At 39.4% G+C, this 19916-nt stretch overlaps 2 protein-coding genes across 5 annotated transcripts in view; both read right to left on the bottom strand.

The window, feature by feature from the left end:
• ATG16L1 (autophagy related 16 like 1) overlaps window positions 1–3732 on the bottom strand; it is a 29061-nt gene extending 25329 nt beyond the window's left edge. For all 4 annotated transcript variants that reach the window (XM_083364463.1, XM_083364464.1, XM_083364465.1 and 1 more), the window contains exons 1-4: window positions 3592–3732; window positions 3195–3403; window positions 1580–1673; window positions 375–480 (exon numbers count right to left, since the gene is read on the bottom strand). In XM_083364463.1, the coding sequence (XP_083220589.1) occupies window positions 375–480; window positions 1580–1673; window positions 3195–3309 (315 nt within the window). In that variant the 5' untranslated portion in view covers window positions 3310–3403; window positions 3592–3732. The remainder of the gene's footprint in view (window positions 1–374; window positions 481–1579; window positions 1674–3194; window positions 3404–3591) is intronic.
• A 14133-nt stretch (window positions 3733–17865) lies between these two features.
• INPP5D (inositol polyphosphate-5-phosphatase D) overlaps window positions 17866–19916 on the bottom strand; it is an 82601-nt gene continuing 80550 nt past the window's right edge. The window contains exon 28 of the mRNA XM_083364727.1: window positions 17866–19580. Within this exon, the coding sequence (XP_083220853.1) occupies window positions 19578–19580 (3 nt within the window). The 3' untranslated portion in view covers window positions 17866–19577. The remainder of the gene's footprint in view (window positions 19581–19916) is intronic.

Raw genomic sequence — 19916 nt, 5'->3', positions numbered from 1 at the left:
CAAAAATGAAAAAACAATCATGACTACATAATGTAGCTGAAGGGTACCATAAGTTGTACCTTAATTTCTAAACACAGAATCTTAAAAGAAGTAGGCATCATAATTCATTTGCCAGGTTTCTAGCAACAGATGAAGAAAGACATCACAAAAGCAAAGTATCTTAATTAAAAATGGAATACATGCTGCATTGTCTACAATAATAAATATTGATTTTTTTACTACAGTAAAAGCATCAGAAAAGCTGAAAGGCTGACTGCTTACTATAAAAAGTTATTTTGGACATATATTTTTATTGTTGTGAAACTTATGGAATAGAGAAATAAATAACAGCATGCACATTGTACTGCTGCAAGTAAGCACAATTTTTTCCTAACCTCGCCCCGTTTCTTGTGCAGCTCTGTCAATTCCTCTTGATGTTTAATCCTTAATTGAGCTACTTCTTGAAGATGAGCATCATTTCTTGCACCATCATGTCCTGGGCTGAATTTTCCAAAGGAACAGTAGGTAAGATGCTGAGTATGTCTATTTAATCATACAGATGTTCAACCTACAGATACTCTTCAGGTTAAAATGGCAATTGTGGGAAGCCACAACAAATGTTGGCAATTGCAATCACATGACAACAGGGACACTGCAATGGCTGGAATTCTCAGGGCTGGTTGTAAGTACCATTTGTTCAATGCCAGTGTAACTTTGAACTGTCGCAGAATGGTCGTTAAACAAGGACCTATACTACACAAGTATCTCCGTATATTGATATTTTAATTACATTAAAAAAATTCCCATTCCTCTTGATACTGTATGCAACTGATCTCTATGTAAAAGAATGAAGTCTCTTTTTAAGGACCATTCGGATGTTTGGCGGAAGGAGGGCTTATTTTATCATTCCAAATGTCCCCAAAATATGAAATTATTCAATACGCTATTAACATTTTATTAATAATTTGTATGAATGTATATATTCACATGACATTACATAATTTGATGTAATCTGCACCATTTGCATAACTTATCACCATGTAGTCCTTGACCTATGGCCACAATTTGGACCAGAATTTCCACTGTTAACAAGGTAGTTGTTAAGTGAGTCACTGTACTTTTTAAGTGAATCATGTGGTCATTAAATGAATCCGGCTTCCCCATTGACTTTGCTTGTTGGAAGCCTGCTAGGAAGGTTACAAATAGTAATCACATGACTTCAAAATGCTGCAATGATTGTAAATATATACTGGTTGCCAAGTACTTGAATTTTGATCACAACAATGGGACACGATAATGGGACAATGTGAAGACTGATCATAAGTCGCTTATTTTAGTGCCATTGTAGCTTCAAACAGTCACTAAATGAATAGTTGTAACACGAGTATTACTTGTATGAATTGTATGTATGTTATAAAATTAAGGTTACGTTAACATAATAAAGCATGTACAACATGTACAGCACCAAACAAAAAGTTCTGCAGTAGCTACTGATAGTAAAAAAATATGTGATGAATATTACACAGGAGAGCAAAATGCTCTGTTATATTATTGGTTTTAAAGCAGCCACAATAACTGTCACTAGAATTGATACAAGTACCTGATCTCATGCCGGCTTGGCAAATCATACTTTTCCACCTGAAGCTTGTCAGCCAGCACTGAATGGAAATCTGACTTCTCCAAGAGCTTGTTATCTAACAGGCCAAAATATTTAATTTTTTTAAAAAGGGAAAAGTACGTTATTAATTGTGCAGTCTATTAATAAGTTTGCTATGCTATTATACTCTTTGAACTGAGGCAAACATTTTCACATAAATTATACCTATTTCAGACAAGCTCTTGTATTGCAGTGAAAACATGCCTAACCAAGACTACATTCTCTCACAGCACACAATAATAGGATTATGAGTTCAGATTTATTCTGTAAATGAATGAGTCATTTAATAAGACATTGTTCTATTTTATAATCTGGTATTTTGAATAACAGAATCGGGAAGGGGGTTCTCTGATGTAGTGATGACCAGGACTTACGGGACAGTATCAACTGTGAATACGTGCAGATGACCCCTCTCTCTCTGGTCACTTGCAGGCCTATGAATGCAGGCTTTTCTGTTATTTGAAGCTTTTGGTCTTTTTTGTACAGAAGCCCATCTTTGTTCAGCTGAATAAACAGGTAAGCTTGAAGGCAACTTCTGGTTTCCTATATTTTTTATCAAGTAAAACCTCAAAACCTGCACATCAGTAGTCACAAAAGATTGTTTGAGGTTGCAAAACCTCTTTCTCACCAAATGGGTGCTGGCCTGACAGCAAATATCTTAAGCAATCAGGTAATTCTCCTTATGCTACTGAACTAATAAGAAGATTCCTTGCCACTGAGCAGAACATAAACAAGAAGTATTCAAAGTTCAGGGTTGGAATCTATATTTTATTACAATCCCAAATCCATAAAAATGGGCCACTTTGGTGTAGTGCTTAAAGCATTGGGCCAGAATCCAGGAGACCACATGTTCTAGTTATGTTTTAGCAAGAAGCTAGCTGAGTAACTCTCTCAGTCCTAGGAAGGAGGCAATGACAAATCACTTCTGAAAATCTTGCCAAACTCTTCAGTCAAATGAACACATACACAAACAAATATGAAATATAATATGCAAATAGCATTATGCCTTATTGGAGTGGATACTTTCTAATCTTTGTTTATATAATACATTAGTTCACAGGTTTGTTTGAGTGTCTATAACCAATTGTTTGAGTGTCTATAACAAGAGTGCCAAAAAAGCCCAAATAACTCTGTTTGCACAACACACACAATCACAAGCCAATGAACAAATTTTAGCCTAATGTATTATGTGAACCTGGCCTAAAAAACAATAGTATTTATAAATTTATGTTCAGTTCATTAAGATGAAATTAGTAACACACAACTCCTTTTTTTCATACAATATATCATTCCTGCTTTTTTCTTTGAGGTTTATTTTCTGGAATCTATTGAAGAATTAGGAAATGTTGCTAGTTTACTGAAACTTTATTGAAGTTTATTGAAACTTTACTGAAACTGGCCCAAAGACTCATCAATCAAACTAATTAAACTTCAGTAGCAACAACACAGCATCCCTTATCTAGTCGAGCAATCACAATATTTATAATTGAATTGATTGGCAATTCTGGCCTGCTAGTTAAAGTGAGGATTTTCAGATGATTCTTCCGAAAGCTCTTACATTGCAAGATTATCTCTTCAAAGGCCTGTCTTTGTAACCGGTCTCGACGCTTCAATTCATCCAGGATATGTCGCTTCCAGGTGGGGAAGCTCGATGTCTTAAGCCCAGCAGACATGTTGCCGGAGATCTGGGACGTTAAACCCTGCCCCAAAGCCAAGTCATCTGGCTGCGGGTTTTCCCTATGACAGAGTTGGTCTGGATCCAGGACTCTAAAGAATATGATAATGATAACAATGCAGTAGCAGACAAGTCAGGAAGCCCGATCGGGGTTGAGAAAGAAACAGGAATTCGAGAAGACCAGGAGAATGAAAAGGGACCAGAAAATTGAGAGGCGTCCAGTCATCCTGGCTGCCGGGCCCACCCAGGAACAGACCCAAGACCCACGGGTACAACTCACCGCTGAGCGTCAAGGAGAAAGAGGGTGGCAGTTGGATGCCGCCTTCACCTGGAAGGCCCCTCCGCGCACCCCTCGATCGGGCCGCAGCCCCCATCCATTTCCGCGACAGTCTTTCACAGAGTTCCCCTTGGTCCGAGAGAGATGGCGTCACTAGCGGGCTTCCTCTTCCTGCGTCGCAGGCTAATCACATTAGGCTCCAACCTCAGTGCCTGATTCACAAGACCGCCCTTTCCTGCAGAATGTGGATTACGCGTTTAGCGATCGCGCGTCGCTAAATCAGTGACAGGTCTATCCTTGCGAGTGCCCTTCTTGTTAAATGCGGGCTGCACGGCAATCGTAAAGGCAAAAGCGGGGTAGAAAATGGCTGCAGACGAGGCTAGTCAGGGCTCCCTGGACATACGCCATTTTAGGCAAGGATGCTGAGAAGAGGCGCTTTAGCTGCGCGCCGCTTTGGGCGGGGAATTATGGCATAGTTGCTCTCCGCTACACCGATCGCTCATTGGGACAGGATAGAGCTGGAAGGGACCTTGGAGGTCTTCTAGTCCAGCCCCCTGCTCGAGCAGGAGAACCTGTATTGTTTCAGACAAGTAACTGTCTAGTCCAGGGGTAGGGAACCTTGGCTCTTTTATGACTTGTGGACTTCAATACCCAGAATTCCTGAACCAGCCATGCTGACTCAGGAATTCTGGGAGTTGAAGTCCACAAGTCATAAAAGAGCTAAGGTTCCCTACCCCTGATCTAGTCTCTTCTTAAAAACCTCCTCTTTGGAATTCATACTCTAGGCCAGGGGTAGGCAACCTGGCTCTTTTATGACTCATGGACTTCAACTCCCAGAATTCCTGAGCCTGCTGGCTCAGGAATTCTGAGAGTTGAAGTCCATGAGTCATAAAAGAGCCGTGGTTGCCTACCCCTGCTCTAGGCTGAGCTTCAATTCAAGTGAGGCGGGGGTGACTTTCCCTTTCCCTTCCCCTCCCACGCTGTACTCAGTCCAACTTCTCTGCCAACAGACACCGTAGATCGATATGTCTCAACCTTGGCGACTTTAAAGATGCGCTGGCTGAAGAATTCTGGGAGTTGAAATACGCACAACTTAAAGCCGTCAAGGTTAAGAAATAGTGAAGTAAACTAGAGTGCTACAAATCTTAGTTCTGTGTTATAATTGGGCCAAGCTTGTTTTTCTCCTTCATCTCCGGTCGGCATTTATCCAGTGCGAACGATGATAACAGATCGCGCAACTTGGCTTTGGGGAAAGAGGTGCTGACCATCATTTCAGTTTATTTGGTTTTCCTCTTATGGCAGTGGAAGATAATTTGTTTACATTCAAAATGGGGTGATTTTAACAAAGCCTGCTCCAGGACTCAAGCAAAAAAAAGTGTTAGTTGTAATTTTATGTCGGCTTTACAGAATGAAGTAGAAATAGGTGGTAGAAAACAATATGCTCCAATTATCTTTATTGCCGTGATCTTTATTTTCCAGTAGCTATTTTAGAAAATTTCATTAAATATTTTATGTTTTGAAGACTTTTGACTTATGACCATTGCAGCATCCCCATGGTCATGTGATTTACATTTGTATGCTTTATGACGGTTGAGTGTCCTGGAGTGATGTGATCCCCTTTTGCGACCTTCTGACAGGCAAAGTCAATGGGGAAACCAGATTCACTTAACAACTGTGTTAAGTGAAGAATTGCAGTGGTTCACTTAACAGATGTGGCAAGAAATATCGTAAAATAGGGCAAAACTCAGTTAAAAATTTCTCAGCAACATAAATTTTGGGCTCAGTTGTGGTCGTACATTGAGGACTATCTGTATAGAATTTCACATGTGTGTACATAGGTGAATCTTGTTTGTGATAAATAACTTTCCTGTGCAGGCCAGTTCCTTACATCCATCCACCTAATCTCTGCACAGTTTCTTCAGTAGTCATTTACAGCATTCTCACAAACAGGCTAGGGATTACTAGGCAGGAAATTTTCATGTTGTATTCATGTGAAACTTTATTGGACTAAACTGTAATGTTCATATTAAGCAAACATACACTGTACATAACGTTTACACTCATCTTTATATTTTCCAGGTCTGGACCTCAGATGAACACCATTCTGAAGATTTAGAAATTTGGCTTTGTTACCTAGGTTTATCATTGGTTACAAGGTCATTTTCTAATTTTTCAAGATAAAACCGTCTTGGTCCTAGGTAATGAGTAAATGACTTATTTGTTTGCATGTTTATACCATTTATATCACTCCGTTTTCTAAAGCTCTTAGTAACTTGCATTATTAATACAATAAGATTAAAATAAATCATTGCAATTATAATTAAACAATTTGATGTGCAACCATTTGGGGGTAGCATAATCTTATTCATCTCCAAATGCCTTTCTGAAGAGACATGACTTTACAGCTCTTTAAAAAAGGAGAGGGTGATTCAGATATTCAGGAATAAGCTCTTCTAAAGTAGGGCCATCACTAAGAAGGCTTGAATCTGGAGTCCCTGAGGATGGTATTCCAGAGGTGATGAGAACCTCAGCAAATCTTTTCTCCTCAGCAAATCTGTTCTCCCATATCTAACTGGACTGGCAAATTCAACTTGGAAAAAGCTATCATAAACATATCCTACAGCATGTTTAGTAGAGCTTCACAAGTAATAAGTAACATCTTGACTTATACCTGGAAGCAACCTGGTGGTTTCAAGTAGTGCGTGTTGCAGTAATTCAGTTGTGAGGTTACAAGGTCATGAGTACCCGTACCAATCGGGTTTCAGGCCCGGGCACAGCACGGAGACGGCATTAGTCATGCTGGTGAATGATCTCTGGCGGGCTCGGGACGGGTTGTTCCTCTGTCCTAGTCCTATTAGATCTCTCAGCAGGTTTTGATACCATCGACCATGGTATCCTACTGTGGCGTCTCGGGGCTGGGAGTGGGAGGCACCGTTTTACGGTGGTTCTCCTATCTCCTGGGCCGGTGTTGACGGGAGTGGTTCTCCTATCTCCTCCCGGTGTTGACGGGAGGGCAGAGATCCGCCCCAAGGCCTCTCGTTTGTGGAGTTCCTCAGGGGTCGGTTCTCTCTCCCCTCCTGTTCAACATCTATATGAAGCCGCTGGGTAAGATCATTCGTGGTTTTGGGGTGGGTTAACATCAGTATGCTGATGATACCCAACTTTTTTTCTCCACCCCGAACCAACCCAGTGATGCCCTCGCCGTGATGTCCTGTTGGTCTGGATGGGGAGAAACAGGCTTCGTCTCAATCCTGCCAAGACTGAGTGGCTGTGCATACCGGCATCTCGGGTTAACCAGACTATTCCATCTTTAACGATGGGGGGTGAGGTGTTACTCCCCTGTTGATAGGGCTCGCAACTTGGGCATCCTCCTGGATTCATGGCTCAATTTTGAAGATCACATAGGAGCCGTGACCAGAGGGGCTTTTGCCCAGGTTCGCCTGGTGCACCAGTTGCGACCCTATCTGGACCGATATGCCCTACGCACAGTCACCCATGCGCTTGTGACCTCCCGTTTAGACTACTGCAACACTCTCTACATGGGGCTGCCCTTGAGGACCACTCGGAGGCTTCAACTGGTGCAGAATGCGGCCGCGCGAGTTGTGATGGGGGTTTCCCATCAGCCCTCCATGGCATGGGACCGGAGTACCTTAGGGAACATCTGCTGCCGGCATCAAGCTCCCTGCGCCCTGTGCGTTCCCACAGAGAGGGCCTCCTCAGGGTGCCACCGATCAGAGAATGTCGATTGGTGGCCCCCAGGGGGAGATCCTTCTCTGTGGGCGCTCCGGAGCTGTGGAATCAGCTACCGGTAGAGCTCCGGATGGCGCCCGATCTTCGCTCCTTTCGTCGCGATCTCAAGACGTTTCTGTTTGTACAAGCCGGCCTAGCCTGATGGGGATTGGTGGGGTTGTTTTATTTTTGGTGTCTTAATTTTATCTTGGGGTTTTTAGAATTGTATTCCAATTGTTTTAACTTGGGCAATCATTTAATCTCTTTTTAATGTTTGTATTTAGTATTTTATTCTGCCCTGTGAACCGCCCTGAGTCCTCAGGGAGAAGGGCGGTATATAAATATTATTAAATTAAATTAAATTAAATTAAATTTCCCGATACTCCCATGTAACACCTCTACTCCACTAGCTGCATTGGCTTCCTATAAAGCCCTAAATGGCTTGGGTCCGGGATATTTGAGGGAACACCTGCTGCCGGCATCAAGTTCCCTTCGTCCTGTGCGCTCCCACAGGGAGGGTCTTCTGAGGGTGCCGCCGGTAAAAGACTGCCGGTGGATAACACCCAGGGGGAGGGCCTTCTCAGTGGTTGCGCCTGCCCTTTGGAACCAGCTGCCCGTGGAGCTTAGGACTGCCCCCGACCTTCGTTCATTCCGCCGGGACCTGAAGACTTGGCTCTTTGAGCTCTCCGGCCCAGGCTTTTAATTGGGGTTTTATATTTTTAAGGGATCAAATTTAATTATTTTTAATTGTTTTTAACTTTTGCATTGTATTGACATTTTTAAATACCTTGTAAACCGCCCTGAGTCCTACGGGAAAAGGGCGGTATATAAATTCAATAAACAACTCAAAACTCAAACTCAAAGCCTCCTGAGTTATAAAAGGATGTAACTAGTGCACAAGATGTAGTATTCAATGGCCCAATTGTAATGGCTTCCATCGGTTTTCATGCAGCTTCAGGTATCAGCCCTGTTAGGTAGGTCAGGTCAGCAAACACATTCCACAAAAAATACTAAAGCATTCTCAGCCTCAGGTACTATCAAACAACAGAAAAGTCCAGGCAGTAGTCCATAATGGAGTGACCCAAGGTTCAACTCACCAGAATTGGAAAAAGTTAAAGAGCCATTTATAAAGGAGAGTAATAAAGTAATAAATATGTCTGCTTCTTCATACATTACAACTTAGCTAGTCATGTGAAACAGACTAATAATAATTTGTTTATTTAAAATTTATAAAACAACAAGTTTCATTGTGAGAGGAAAGGATGACTTTAAGCCCTCAGTCGTATATGGTGCTGAAAAATCAGGTGCACTGAGCATTAGACTATACAGTTATCATAAAAGGATCTACTGTATTGATTTCAGTATCTTTGAGTATTGAAAACCGAAGCAAAAGATCTGCTTGAAGTAGAACAATTGGTGTGGTAGCTTTTGTAGGAACTAATGGTGCTTCTAATTTTTAATAGGCAGGGAAAGAGCCAAGAAACATGACTCAGAGTTAAAAATAGCTCTCCTGAGAGCACAACAAAAGTTTTGTCACTGTCTTGCACGGTAGAGCCAGAGTAAGTGACAGTATAATGAGTATTTAGTGCAATAAACAGCTAATATATGAATACCACTGAGCATAGTGTATACTGCTTTACTGGAGTTTCGACTACCACTGGCTTTTAACTACTTTTAGTCTGAAATGTAAAAAAAAACAAAACCTCAAGCCTCCTTCCTGTAATTCTGCAACTAAAACAGTACAAATTGTCTCTGATGGTTAACGAGTTATGAGGAGATAAGCCCAACCTATAATATAAGTCATATAGTAGGATGAGAATGAAGAGAACCTAAATGACTATTAAATTTGACCAGAGCCATCTAGTTCCAAAATGTAGTGTAATGCTGAAACAAATGATTTGTTTCTCATTCCTTCCTGAGAGGCATGCAACCTTCTGGCTAAAGGCTGCACTTTTAAAAGTGGTTAGGGAAAGAAAGATAATTTTGATTAAATTAATAGTAATTCACTGTGATAGCATCTAGCTAACACCTTGAAAAATAAACATTATTGTACCTAATAAGTTCTTGGATTGGAAATCACCAGGAAATATCAATAAATACCAGTGGTAGGCTAAACTGGAAAATTAAAATACAGTGCCCAAAAAAACAGTGTAAAAAAATGAAATGGTTTCTAGGACTCTAGAACCTCTACTCAAGAGACATTTTACTTTTATATAATTATGTCCTGTCCAAACTTTCTCTTCTGTCCCATTAACAATCAAAATTGGGAAAGAACTTTTGAAGGATCCTGGTGATTACAGTTATGATGTGGGAGAAGTTGTATACTCCTGGCCTATACTTTTCTGGACTGTTTAAATGCAATCACAGCTATCAACTGCTTTCAATTTAATTTATCCAATTAGTAAGGCTACCCAGATCAAAATAATTGTTAGGTCTTAAAAGAGATTGGTTCAAGAAACATATACTGACAATTCTTAAAACTTAAAAGTCAAGACCTATTGAAATAAAAGATTCTACCATTATTCTGGTGAAGGAATTCACGGAGTAATTGTGGAACCTTACACCTTAATGTTGTTGAGGTTGAGAAATAACTGCTCTAAACCCATACAATTTAATAACACTGTGTATCTGAATTAGAATAGCAAATTTTTAATTCTGCAGTGTGTACTTTTAAATATTCTGTTTATCTTTGCTGGAAAAAGAAAGTTTAAATATATATATCAGGCCATGTTAAAAGTAGCTGGGAGCAATTCTGCTACTGTTACCACCAGCAGCTTTTGGCAGATTTTCAGGAAAAGGAATTGTTGGATATGAAGAAAATAACTTACAAATTACTCAATCTTAACTGAATTCTTAGATATTTGTTGTTAGTTGTGAAGTCATGTCCGACCCATCGCGACCCCATGGACAACGTTCCTCCAGGCCTTCCTGTCCTCTACCATCTTCTGGAGTCCATTTATGCTCACGCCTACTGCTTCAGTGACTCCATCCAGCCACCTCATTCTTCGTCGTTCCATTCTTCTCTTGCCCTCAACCTTTCCCAGCATTAGGCTCTTCTCCAGTGAGTCCTTCCTTTTCATTAGGTGGCCAAAGTATTTGAGTTTCAACTTCAGGATCTGGTCTTCTAAAGAGCAGTCAGGGTTGATCTCCTCTAGGACTGACTGATTTGATCGCCTTGCAGTCCAAGGGACTCGCAGGAGTCTTCTCCAGCACCATAGTTCAAAGGCCTCAATTCTTTGGCGCTCAGCTTTCTTATGGTCCAACTTTCACAGCCATACATTGCAACTGGGAAGACCATAGCCTTGACTATACGCACTTTTGTTGGCAGGGTGACGTCTCTGCTTTTTAGTGTGCTGTCTAGATTTGCCATGGCTTTCCTCCCAAGCAGCAAGCGTCTTTTAATTTCTTGGCTGCAGTCCCCGTCTGCGGTGATCTTGGAAAATAATATAAAAAGGAAAATAAAATCTGTCACTACTTCTACTTCTTCCCCATCTATTTGCCAGGAATTGAGAGGGTCGGATGCCATGATCTTGGTTTTCTTAACGTTTAATTTCAACCCAACTTTTGCACTCTCCTTCTTCACTCGCAACAAGAGGCTCTTTAGTTCCTCTTCACTTTCTGCCATTAGAGTGGTATCATCTGCATATCTTATATATATCTGCATATATCTTAAATATACTGTATGTTAAAAGATGGGGAGAGTGTTATGGCTGAAATAAAAGCATCTCCCTGTGAACTTGCAGAGACCAGGTTCAGATTCCCTGTTTGCATACACCCACCATACTGAAGGAACTATTCCGTTCATAGAACAAAGTCCCCTTGCTTGCTTGCTGAAAAGGAAGAAATTTTTAACAGAATGAAATTTACTAGAGGCAGTAGAGATGGCGCCCCCTGTCATTCTCTAATGCAGTTTTTTCAACTCTGGCTAATGCCTGGAGAATTCTGAGAATTGAAGTCCAGACATCTTAAAATTGCCAAGGCTGAGATTTAGTGGTCAAAGGCAAACCTAATAAGGAAGAGGCAACAATATACAATACCTGTGCAAAACTGCAGACGTTATTTAACTGCAGATGCTAGTCAATTAAGAACTTGTGCCTAATCCCATCAGCATTCCTCCCCTCATTAACCAGAGACAAGGCTATTTCCATCCAGCATTGCTGCTCCTTCTAAAAAAAACATATAACAAAGCAACAGCTCTTGTTACACAATCAAACTTGTCTGGCTTTCTCTATATGGACACAAGGTCTTGACTGAAAATTGGAGGCCTAGAATTTCCAGCTCTACAATTCAAATTCTTATAAAATATTTTATCTTTTTGTTGTTTGCTGTTCCCCTCTATACTTGCTTTATATATACAAGCTAAAATGTTTATTTTCTTTCTTTTTAAGTACATGAATGCTGCATTTGTTTCTGTTATCCAATCAGATCACAATAAATAATTTAATTAAAGATACCAAGTCTGTACTCTTAATTAAAATATTGAGGATGAGACTGATTTGGGTTGTTAGCCACAACAAAAAATAAAAGAACAAGGAAAATTAAAATTAAGCATAATTGTATGAGACTTTATCATAAAGTTGCAGATAATTTTGGATGAGTGAATATATCACAGCTGTTGCAATATGAATTGTAAATGTGCAAAAAAGGATAAATTAGCAAGAAATATTTTTTTTTGCAATTTAGCAAAGTACATCTGTTCACAGCAATTTATAGCACAGATTCATCTGTTGTCTTCTGTCCTGTGTTGTATATTGTCAAATATGCAATTATATGGCTGAAATCCTAACTATTTACAGGATAATTTATTCCTCTAAAGTCCATCTAGCACTCTTAAATCTTCAACATATTTTTAATATGTCTTCCTGCCATGGATAAGTTTAACACCAACAATCAGTTTGGTTTTCTCTGTGGCAGGATCCATTGCATAGAAACAATTACCACTGAAGTTACAGTCGATTTCTTCTGCATTAAACTTCAGGTACATCTTAAAATTTATTTATTTTCATAAAGCTCTTAATATTACTGTTTTAACATTCATGTTTGATATCAGTCCTATTTAATTTGTTTTTACAGTGTTTTTAATGTTTCCTATATGCTGCCTGGCAACATTAAGGGAGCAAGGTGGTATACTATAGTCTATATAATTTATAAATGGGTAAAATCTCACTCTTCTTCAAGTTCATAATGGTATTTCTAAATCATTCATCGCTAGAAGCAAAAGGAAAGTTGTAATTGTGGTTCCTCGGATGTTGCCAAGTGCAAGTCCTAATATCCCTCACTACTTGCTATACCAAGCATTCAGAAGTACTTCACAAAATGCCTCTCTTCAAAACAACTACCTTGCAATACTTGCAGAGATGCACACAAGGTCAAAAAAGTCATGGCAGTGCTTAAGGCAGAGTGAAAGAAGCTCCGCAACTTATGTGGTTTGATTGCGCCATTGTGGCTGCCATCTTGAGTTTCTGACTACAATCTGTGAACATCCCTGAAAATGTGTGTGGAGCTGCTTTGAAGGCTATCTCCAGTTGTTTTTTTCATGTGCACTCCCAAGAAAGTAACAAGCTAGCAACTGCATTGTATATGTTGCATAGGTCAGGGCTTTTCAACCTTTTCACCCATTGTACCACTTTTAGGATATGGCAACATCCGAGTACCACCAGTTGCCTAGCAAGGTGTCAAAAACTTGATGACCCCCCCCCCCAAAAAGGAAAAAAGTGATGAAGTACAGGTAGTCCTCGGTTTACAACAGTTTGCTTAGTGATTGTTCGAAGTTACAGTGGCACTGGAAAAAGTGCCGCCCAAGCCACAGCCGAGCAAGACACCTGCCTGCCCGCCTGGCGACACTGTTCCTCCTGTCCGAGGTTTTCATTGTTGTGAGCATTTCTGTTGAGGATTGGCAGCGGGGGTGGGGTAGGGGGTGTTTGGGTTTTATTCCCCCAGTCTGCTGGGTGGTTGTAGCAGGTTTTGGTCACTTCACGTGACCCTAGGGCACTGTGACCATCATAAATATGAATCAGTTGCCAAGCATCTGAATGTAAATCACAAGAGCCTGGAGATGCTGCAACATTCCAGCTGATTGGCGCTTCTTCTGGGCTCAGAAGCACCAGGATCAGCGCCAAGCTCCAGCTGGAGCCTGGTGCTTATCCTGGTGTTTACGCTGAGCCCTGACAGTCCAGAAGAAGCGCTGATCCTGGCGCTTCCGCTGAGCCCTGACAGCCCTGCAGCTCTAGCCGTCTCTCGCTCAGGCTTGTGCGGTGCTGCCACCGGTTCAGCTCATTCCCTTCCCCCGCTACTACTTTTCTAGGATGGTCGTGTAACACCTGCCAGGTGCCAGTGTACCACAGGTGGTACCTGTACCACTGGTTGAAAAGCCCTGGCCTAGGTGTACTCATGTAAACCAGTTGGCACAGACATAAAAGACACCGCTGATTTAAGTTCCAAAGAGAAATGCTTCATTTGCATTAATGCACCCTCAGAAGTATTAATCACTGAATCTCAGAAACATGTAGAGAGCCACAGAATTCATTCTTGCAAGAAAGGCTGTTTGCATCAAACATGAATAAGTTGGAATGGGGCTGTGCAGTATACATAATCAGAATTCTTATTGTATAATTTCTACTTTTCCACAATTACCTATGATGGGTGTTTGTCCCTGAATGCAGAGCTGTATGGGAAGCTATCATATTTCCACCTATATTCAAAATCCCTTCTATGTTTCTAAATCTGCACTACAGAGCTAGCTACAAGAACCCTTAGTGCAGACATGTCAAACACAAGGCCCGGGGGCCAGATCCGGCCCACGAAGTGGTTTCATGTGGCCCGCGAAGCCATCCTGGAAACAGTGAGGGAACGGCCCCCACTGCCCAGAGACCCTCCTTCTGCCAGAGACCCTCAGATCTGTCCCACTCCTGCCCAGGTCCCCATAGGCACCCTTGATGCAAACGATGTAGAGCTGGCCACGCCCACCCAGGCCATATGCACTCTAACCACGCCCACCCAGTAGGCCACGCCCACCCGGCCCCCTGAGGGCAACCGCAATGCTGATGTGGCCCTCAATGAAATTGAGTTTGACACCCCTGCCTTAGTGGGTAAGTCTGGATGGAACACTTATTTTAGGAAAGAGGTATAGTCAGTTCTACAGTTCATCCTTGTTTTCCAATTGTTTAGAATTCATAGTAAAACCATGACTGTAAAATCATATTGGACTTCAAAAAAGATGGTGAAACTCTCTTAATGTGATTTAAAATCAGGTACAGTATAGGTAGACTCACTGGAGAAGAGCCTAATGCTGGGAAAGATTGAGGGCAATAGAAGAAGGGGACGACAGAGAATGAGGTGGCTGGATGGAGTCACTGAAGCAGTAGGTGCAAGCCTAAATGGACTCCAGAAGATGGTAGAGGACAGGAAGGCCTGGAGGAACGTTGTCCATAGGGTCGCGATGGGTCGGACACGACTTTGCAGCTAACAACAACAACAGTATAGGTGGTACCTTGCTCAATAGTATTGTGAGAGGAATCTTGGAGTCATAGTAGACAGTCACTTAAATATGAGCCGCAGTGTGCTACAGCTGCCAAAAAAGCCAGCACAGTGCTAGGCTGCATTAACAGGGATGGAAGCAAGTTCACGTGAAGTGTTAATACCACTTTATAATGCCTTGGTAAGGCCATATTTGGAATACTACATCCAGTTTTGGTCACCATGAAATCAAAGATGTTGAGACTCTTGAAAAAGTACAGAGAAGAACAACAAAGATAATTAGGGGACTAGAGACTAAAACATAAAGAATGATTGCTGGAATTGGGTATGTCTAGTTTAATGAAGAGACAGACTAGGGGTAACATGATAGCTGTGTTCCAATATCTCAGGGGTTACCACAAAGAAGAGGGAGTCAAGCTATTCTCCAAAGCACCTGAAGGCAGGACAAGAAGCAATGGATGGAAACTAACCAAAGAGAGAAGCAACCTAGAACTAAGAAGAAATTTTCTGACAGAATAATTAACCAGTGGAACAACCTGCCTCCAGAAGTTGTGAATGCTCCAACACTGCAAGTTTTTAAGAAGAGACTGGACAACCTTTTGTCTGAAATGGTATAGGGTTTCTGCCTGTGCAGGGGGTTGAACTAGAAGACCTCCAAGGTCCCTTTCAGCTCTTATTATTATTGTTGTTATTATTATATCGATCCATGTTCTAGTTAAATCTTAGATTGTCATTCTATAGGGCTAATGGGAATGGCAAGGTAGGCTCTACAGTTAGAAATGTGGTAGTGGTAGAGAGAAGCAACCATGCTTTTAAAACATTGTATTCTGTATGTTACAAACTAGCTAAAATCATTAAGCATTCATGACAGCTGGATCTCCATGGAAATTTAACACACTAAAAGAACATGGCTATTTTTAGAACTGAGAAGTTGGGAAATCTATCTGGGAAACAAGCTGCTTTTCAGTCCTCACAGTAACTCAATGGGAAGTGGCTAGGATAAATTAATTAGGTGACCAAAGTAACATATCTGATTCTCAGAAAGAATTTGCTCTTAGTTGAAGATAATCTTTCTAAATCAAGAATTGCACTGGTTCTTATGTTCTCTGTCCTTGTATACAATTTCAGTATATGCTGATCCTTGATTCAGATAAATGAAATTATGTAAAACAAAACATGATGTTACTCTTAGTATGTAATTCACATAGGGAGTTGTAAAACTCAACTGACAATTGCAGCCCTGTGGAATCAGACCAAAGTTCTATTTAAAATCAATCACCTTTTTCTGTAATTGTCAGGTCATATTCTGATTGCTGCCAGCTCACTGGTGTCACACTCTGAGGGGCATAGGGCCATTTGATTGGAGTCCTTCAAGTAACCAGCAAACCCAACGGATTTCCAGAGGATCTGGTGGGTGGCTTAGCTGAAGCTTTAGTCATTGTTAGGAATAGATTTCATTTTCATTTCATTTATTATATTTGTATACCGCCCTTCTCCCGAAGAACTCAGGACGGTGAACAGGGCACATATAAAAATACAGAATACAAAAATTTAAAAAAGAATTAAATAAGAGCCCGAGCTAAAAACAGTAGAATAATATAAAAATCCACAATAAAAACCCCAGCACATCCCCCATCAGGCCAGATGGATGGATAGAGCCTTGGACTGCATCTCTCCCATGCAGACTTTGTCCCAATCCCAGGGCAGCTCTTGGTTACTGAGGCGCTTTGGGCAATGAAGCCCAAGAACAGATGCCTGGAGCACTACTAGAGGAAAACGTGGGGTATCAAATCCAGGTAAGAGCATTGGTACTCCATTATACTGGCATCTACACTTTTTTTTCCTTTTTACTCTTTTCCTTTCAAACCATGGCTCATTAAGTACAGTATTTAGAAATACTGAATCCCAAATCTTAACTATAATGAAAAAGGATGAAATAGCATCTAAAAGCAACAAATATTATTTGCACTGAAACACTGAAAAACATAAAACATAGTAAAACGTTGCTTGGATCGTTTCAACGTGCAATGGACATTTCATTGTTTAGGATGAAGTCCATTATTGCCTGAAATCCAAATTTTTGTTATTTCCAATATTTACTGGATGAAATTCCATAGAACTGAGAGTTTGTAAAATCAGGCATTGCCAGATCCAAGCTGCTTTGTTTCAGTAAAACGGTGGCATGAAGTGATCTTAAAAATTTCTGAGGGCCAGTACTGCTACTTTCTCTGTGAATGGGGCCTTTAAAAAAATATCTGCACAGCCTTTCCCCCATTTACTCTTTTTTAATTCTGTTCTGGGGCACTGTGTGAAATAGATTGACCCTATTACTACAGCCTGCTGCACTTGCTACTTTCCACCACAGTTACGTTTCACCAGGCACTTTGTTTACAGCTCCATTCAGCTTCAGCAGCATAAAATGTCTCCTTCAAATTTCTTGGGAGTCAGGGAAACATGACAGACAGCAGAAGGCAAACGGATCTTAGTTCATGTAAATCTATTGAATAGTAACAATCAGAGATGACAATGTCAACACATTATTTAATAACCTTAAACAATCTGCAGTGGCCAATCATAATAATTTGCTTCCTTTGGATAAGAATGGCTGCATTTCTAAATTAGCAATGAGCACAGAAAATCAAAGACATGATACACTGCACAATTTTATTGCAAAGCTTTTTACATAAAGTCTCAGATTGATAAAAAAATAAAAAGTAATAGGCATTGTGGGCAATAAGAAATAATTTTAGAATTAATGTTAATTATATTGTTGAAGTTTAAAATATATACAAAACAAATTAAGAGGAAGACAGTAATGTACACACATCCAACAATTAATTATTAAGTTATAATACTAAAATAAAAGGAAACATTAACATACTAATTTGATATAAATCACCTAAATAGATGACATATTCATTTAATAACAATATATCAAATTACACATAGAAATGTGTCTACTTTTGTAAAATATTATGAAATCTGTAACAAGGAAACATTGTGTTTTAATTAGTATAAAACAATCTTTAAAAATGTAATACATTTCTTGAATCCAATCTTTGATATCTGGATAATAGGACTTTTACTGTCTCTGTATAAATCTGGGCTATTCCTCACATTTGATATAACCTATGTTTCTCGGTTTCACGATTTTTAAATATAATTCAAACTAATATTGACATCTTTAACTTGAAACTATTTTAAACTTGGAAATATTTACTCATCCATCTACTAATACATATTATTACTCCCAAAGGAAACCAGAACTTGCCACAGCTAAATGCATTACATTGCCAATAGAGATACAGTCCATTCTTTCGATACATTATTGAGGAGGCTAAAATACTTGGAATAAACTCGTGAATTAATTTTAACTTCGAGTTTAAGACTTGCATGCATTGATATTCCATGACCAGAAATTCCAATATTTTTTCTGTAAGCCAGAAATATCAGTAATTTCTACTTCAAAGATATTTTTGAACTTCTGATATATTTCCAATTAATTTAAAATAATTCCATAAAAATAATATTTCAGCCTTCCTTCTTTGAAGAGGTTAAGGTATATGGTCCTGAGTAATTACAATATGCCGAAATTTACTAGATTGCCACTATTGTGCATGAGACAAAAATAATTCTACTATGTGTAGTTATTGAAATTCCTTAAAATAAACATTACCAAGCAATTAATTTAGAAACTATTCCAGTTTCTACCACACTTTCCAACAGAATGGAAAACTATTTTTAAAAGAAGAATAAATTATTCATGAGACTCACCATCAAAATCTAATTGTAATTAGGCCCAAATATGGCTAGCTGCTTATAAATCAGGATAAGAGAGATAGTTTTTATTATATTTTGAATCAAGTAATTGCCAATGTGATATTACAATGAAGTCAGTATAAATTGAATACTGTGTGTATACTATACAAAGCAAACCACAAGACCTTTTTTGTATATATAAGGGCTGAATAAAAACTGCTAGACTGCTTAGTTATAGTGATTATTTTAATTTGACCCACAATTGTACCCACAAAACTAACCCTTATTACTAACCTAATATATATTAATATATATTAATTTTAATATGCCTGGGATTCGCATTTTTAATCTTATCAAGGAATATATATGTGTATGTGTATATGTATGTATGTATGTATGTATGTATGTATGTATGTATATCAGTTCCTCAAGTGTACTGTTCTTTATTCACATTATAAATAAAAAATAGGAATTATGTGGAAAATAAGGCAATTATTACTGATAGATTTATGATCCAAAACAAATTTTATAGTTGCTGAAAATTCATATCTGTTCTCTTAAAGAACCAAGTTATCACTTTGTGCATGCTCAAAAATTATACACTTTTGGTTTTTATTCTCCCTCAGTAAACCACTAGGTAAAAATATTTAGGAAACTAAAATACATTTTGTTTTAATCTGTAATATAGTAATACCTTCCATGTGCAGTGTACTTTTCAAATGTATCCAATCCATATCATTTTCATTTCCCATAATTATTCACAACTTTCTTGCCCTTGAAGTAATTGGCAAAGTTTTAAGCTTTATAGCACTTGTTCATCTCAGTCTTTTAAAATCAATTTTGGTCTAAATTAATTTTACCTTATGTTTCATAATGTGTACTAAGAGAGAGCGAGACAGAAAGATTTATTCTTGTTTAAACATGGCATGCGTACCAAGTCGAAGAATATTAAGATGATTTCTGAGAAATGTTAATGCTGTTTCTTTTCAGGATTTGTCTGGGTTTTTCATCAGTGATGCTTCCTTTCACTGGAAAGACAAAAATAACATCCATCCTTATGACAGAATAACCAATGAAAAGCTACATTGCTCAGGAACCGGCAAGACACATTTAACTTCTGATCTCAGACAGGTCAAGACAGTCCCTCCAAATATAGTGTGTCAAAACAAATCTCTCATCTTGTATGTGACAATGTATGCATCTCACAGTGAACGAAACTATAGCATCAAATATATCTCCTTTGATGTCTAGTATGCAACATGGTTCTCTTTATTATTTTAGGGAAAATACCTTTAAGTATTCGAATGTTCTGTTGTGGCCCTTTCTCCTTTGGAACAATATTCCCCTGGATACTGGCCTCTCCC

The sequence above is a fragment of the Vipera ursinii genome, assembly GCF_947247035.1.
Source record: "Vipera ursinii genome assembly, chromosome: 5".
Lineage (NCBI taxonomy): Eukaryota > Metazoa > Chordata > Lepidosauria > Squamata > Viperidae > Vipera > Vipera ursinii.
This window is presented reverse-complemented; position numbering and strand designations above follow the sequence as displayed.